The sequence below is a fragment of the Crocodylus porosus genome, unplaced genomic scaffold (genome assembly GCF_001723895.1).
Source record: "Crocodylus porosus isolate Cpor-Errol unplaced genomic scaffold, CroPor_comp1, whole genome shotgun sequence".
NCBI classification, from domain to species: domain Eukaryota; kingdom Metazoa; phylum Chordata; order Crocodylia; family Crocodylidae; genus Crocodylus; species Crocodylus porosus.
In genome coordinates this window covers 14,884,501-14,888,866 of record NW_017728913.1, presented here as the reverse complement: position 1 = coordinate 14,888,866, position 4,366 = coordinate 14,884,501, and the positions used below count along the sequence as shown (strand labels likewise).

Here is a 4,366-nt window from a genome sequence, read left to right as displayed (position 1 = left end):
TGCCTCTTCTTCAGCAAAAGGAGACCAAATAGGGTTTCTTTTTGGGGACCCCGAGGCAGAGCCTCCCCTGATAGTGGTCTGATCCTGTGACTGTAGTCTCTAGTCTGTATAGACAAATGGGTCAGAGAATAGTTAATGGTAGTCCCATGGTTGTAGGTGGATGGTCACATGATGCTGGTGTTATTTTGTGACACTAAATTGAATCAAAGGGCAATTAAAACATACAAACTGTGTTTAAAATATTGTTTTTATATAAGCAATTTCTAGAGTTGCCACACAGACGTCTTACGGCCTTGTCAGCCTGAAGGGAGAGGATCCCTGAGAAAGGCTCTCTGCTGTGACATTCTGCTTATTATCATTGTCATTTGAATCTTTTACCTTCCAAGTCTCTGCAAATTATAGTTGTCCATTGTTGAACAAACTGCTTGTTTGTTTTTACAGCCGTAGGATTGATTGATAATAAGAAAACATTAAAGTTTACTATAAATACTCGCCAATTCTCTTGTCCTCCCTCTTCTGAAGATAGTCTGTCGAAATCAAAATTAGGGATCCGGGAAATATGTGACAGTTTTTAGATGCAGTCAAATATTAATGAGTATTTGACACAGGACTGTACCAACTTACCTTACTCTCATTATAGGCATCATTAGGAGAGTTCTGTACAGAACATATAATTATATAATTAACAAGAAAGTTAACTGATTTTGTTAAGGGGTAATGCAAACCACCGTAAAGTTGCCCTTAGGTGAAAAAACATTTTTTTCAGGGAATGTTCACAGTCTCCTTTCAGAAAGTCTTCAAGGATATTTCACTTCAGTAGGGACAAAGAGATTTGCTTTGTGGTATATAATACTTTTATAAGTAAGAAATAAGATTTCAATAATACTAAACAAAACAGATTAATGGTCTTTAGCCTTTTTTTAAGAACATGTTTTTATGTATGATTGAAGTTTATACAACACTCCAGAAAAAGCCATCATTTGTTAGATTTAAAAATAAAATCAGAAGCATTTTCTGTCATATAGGTACACATGAAAAACTGGGAACGTTAATGTCTTCAGAAGTCTTAGAAAGTATACGTTCCAGCTTTGTTCAGATACCCACTTAACAAAGCAGAAATAAAGATACTGTACTGTAAACAAAAAGCTACAGTAAAGGACATTTTGAAATTTACACAAGAATAGTTCATAAACATTTTGGTTGTTCCATAACAGTTTTCATATAAAATGAATAAAAAAACCCTTGGACAGCTGTCATCATTCTTGACTATTTTTCACTTAAATGCACACAGACATACTTTATATAGCAATATACTGATGTACCGTAACATGGATATTAAACTATGATTACTTCTTTTCAACTGAGATGCGTGTTATCCAATCAACATCATCTGTAATTGAAATACTCATACATTATGTATTCCCATCATGTTGTAAGTATAAAAACATGAAAATATAATTTTACATTATTTCATTTATATACATTTATTTAGGCTTGACAAAAGAAGATTTGTATGCAACAGTTTTTAAAGGAGTAGGCCCAGAGTTAAAACAAGTAGCCTTCCATTGTATATAGTAATGCAATGTTATGTTTTAAATTTTTGTTTTAGTACCATATGAATATTGTTATTGGACTTCAGTTTGGTCATTCTAGCACTGAATATTAAGAATAAGAATGTATGCCTAATATTCCTGGTTAGGAATAATGCACAGAATGGCTATGGATTACTTCAGCATGTGTAGCTTGAGAAATGGTTAAACTTTTTTATGGGAAGGTTACGAATATAAGACCTGAGACTGCAAGCACTGTCCATATATCTCCTTGGTGACTGCCAAAGGAATATTGTGTGCAAATGCTTGCTGAAGCTGGTCCATAGCTAGTAAAATAAAGGGGATTAAAGGTTTCTGACTAATCTACATTGCACTGTTTTATTCAGTGTTAGCCAAAATACTTAGTAAAATGGAAAGGAAGAATTCAAACTTAAACTGTGTTATGTCTCTGATTTAATTTCAGTGTGAAATAAAATAGAGAACTAATTATACTATGGGAATAATACATCTATTTTTGCAAGATAAAAAAAAATGTAAATTCTTGAACTAAAACATGCTGTACTTATCCACAAGGGAAGGCTGGGAATCTAGTTTTGGTTTGGTTTGCGTTATCAGTTAAATTTGTGTGTCTGAACTCCATTTCTTATTCCTTTACATTTCTAAGTAGATATTTGTTAATGGAATCCTTTCCAGAAAAAGCTATGATAACTTAAAACTGCAAAACACATTCATAATGCATATGAATCATGGAAGGTCTTATTTTCCAGATTTACACACTTGAACCTAATTTAAAGTCTTTGAGCTACTATTGAACATAGTTTAAAAAGACATTGTCAAGGTATTTTTCATAAGAAAACTTAACTTACTGTTGCTTAGAATCTCCTCTTGGCAGCTTGAAACCTTTCTTAGGGGAACTATTTTGACATCCATATTTACTGTGTAAATAGTTTTCTTTTATAATTATCCAGTTATTTTAAGTGGCTTTCTTCTACTCGGTTGCTTTTTGATATATGTGTGTGTATATGTATATATGAACAGACACACATATACATTATGTGTATATATACATGTACACATGTTCATAAACTAAAAATAGGGATAGCTATGAACCAAAATCTCAGTTTACAGACTCCCTGTACTTTGCAGTTAAAAGGGCTAGAACTTGAACCTGTATCCACATTTTGGATCAGGTTCCTATATCTAAGGATGAACTATAACTTCAATGCAAAACATCTATGAATTTCAGTGAATATTAAATATTGTGGTTTGGGCCTATGTCTAAAAGAAAAAATCTTAATGGATCAAAATGAGCAGGAGTAAGAAAGTTGAGAGGAGATATAACTTTGACCTAACCTTGACAGTGTCCTTTTATATTTGGACTTCTATAACCCAACTGTAACTAGTAAAATTAATTGGACCACTTGCAAATAAAACCATAGAAAAAAGTTTATTTCAAATGTCAAGCATTGCCAAGTAATTTGATATTAACACCAAATGTTAAAGAATAGGATATACAGTAACATTTTAATAACAATATTAAATTACAAGATTTGAACCTTTAATTTATTTTTTCTCTCCTCAGCATTTACATATTTGGCTTTGAAAAATATGGAACTGATGCCTTAAGCCTCTTTGCTTTTCCACTTCCCCAGAGTTTAAATTCTTTTGTTTTTGTCATATTCAACCATTATGGAAGCAAATTTTATTTAAAAGCCAGTTTGTTTGTGAAAATACCTAAAAATATTTTTTTTCATTTTAAATGTTTTTTTTTTCTTATAAAACATGTCACATCTTGATGCAATTGATGTCAAGTGTGCTTAAGTCAGTATGAACCAAGGGACAAACGGTGGCTGCAGAAACTGGTGTGTTGCCTGTACAACGACTTCAGTTAGATTACAGTACTTCCATGTTAGCTGTGCATGTCAGTCAAGCTTCATCTTGAACTTCTGTAGAAAATGGTATTGTGTTTTGTACTAAGCATTCATTACAATTCAAGATGAACTCCACAAAGAAAAGAATTCTTGGCTGAAAGGAAAGTCTTCAAGATACTGGATGCCTCTCACCACTTTGACAATAAACGCACAAGAAAACCATTGTGTAAGGCACTCAAAAGGTTCTTATCAATCACGAGAGATCAGTCACACTGACATTCATTCCCATGCCAGGACTCACATAAGGTACTGCATGCACTGCTTTTGGAAATTCTGGAGTCATAACACGTCCATTTTCTCCAGTACTTCCTGTAATTGACAGCCTTGCCTTGCTCCTCATGGCATCATTCAAGGTCATCTTAAGAAAGAGAGAAAGAAAGAAGATAAAAAAGATACATTACAGCAATTCAATGTTTGAGACAAGGGACCTGATTCTCTTCTCACTTATATTAGTTTTGCACAAGTGTGCATTGACTCTGATGAAGTTACCTCTAGATGCCACTCATGTAAGTGAGAGAAGAATCAAAATCTTTTATGCTATCATTTGTGAAAGCCTCTAGCAAATGAAAACAAACATTTAAAGCCAAAGCTGGGATACAAAGAGTTAAGCACACTTATGCAAGGAAAATTCACATTCACCAAAATGTCTTGCAGTCATTAAATACTCATTCAGTTAGTTACTGAAAGGGAACATGAAAGAACAGCGACAATACATACAGTATGATCCCTTGGCCAACTTCCTCATTCAATAGCTTAAGGACGCAACAATGAAGCTACAGCGTGCACTTAGAAGTTTGTATTAGAACCTCGTTCCTACCCCCTAAATTTTAACACTTTCGATTCCATATACGTTGTAACCTTCCTTATAAGTTGCAAAATTCTGTG

General features: G+C 33.5%; 1 protein-coding gene across 6 annotated transcripts in view; it reads right to left on the bottom strand.

Annotated features, from left to right (window-relative positions):
- Positions 1-915: 915 nt before the first annotated feature.
- Positions 916-4,366, bottom strand: part of GRIA2 (glutamate ionotropic receptor AMPA type subunit 2) — a 153,163-nt gene continuing 149,712 nt past the window's right edge. For 4 of the 6 annotated variants that reach the window (XM_019534529.1, XM_019534522.1, XM_019534521.1 and 1 more), the window contains one exon: positions 916-3,839. In XM_019534529.1, the coding sequence (XP_019390074.1) occupies positions 3,675-3,839 (165 nt within the window). In that variant the 3' untranslated portion in view covers positions 916-3,674. Of the gene's footprint in view, positions 3,840-4,298 lie in introns of all 6 variants that reach the window. The other 2 variants (XM_019534525.1, XM_019534523.1) reach the window with 1 other exon arrangement.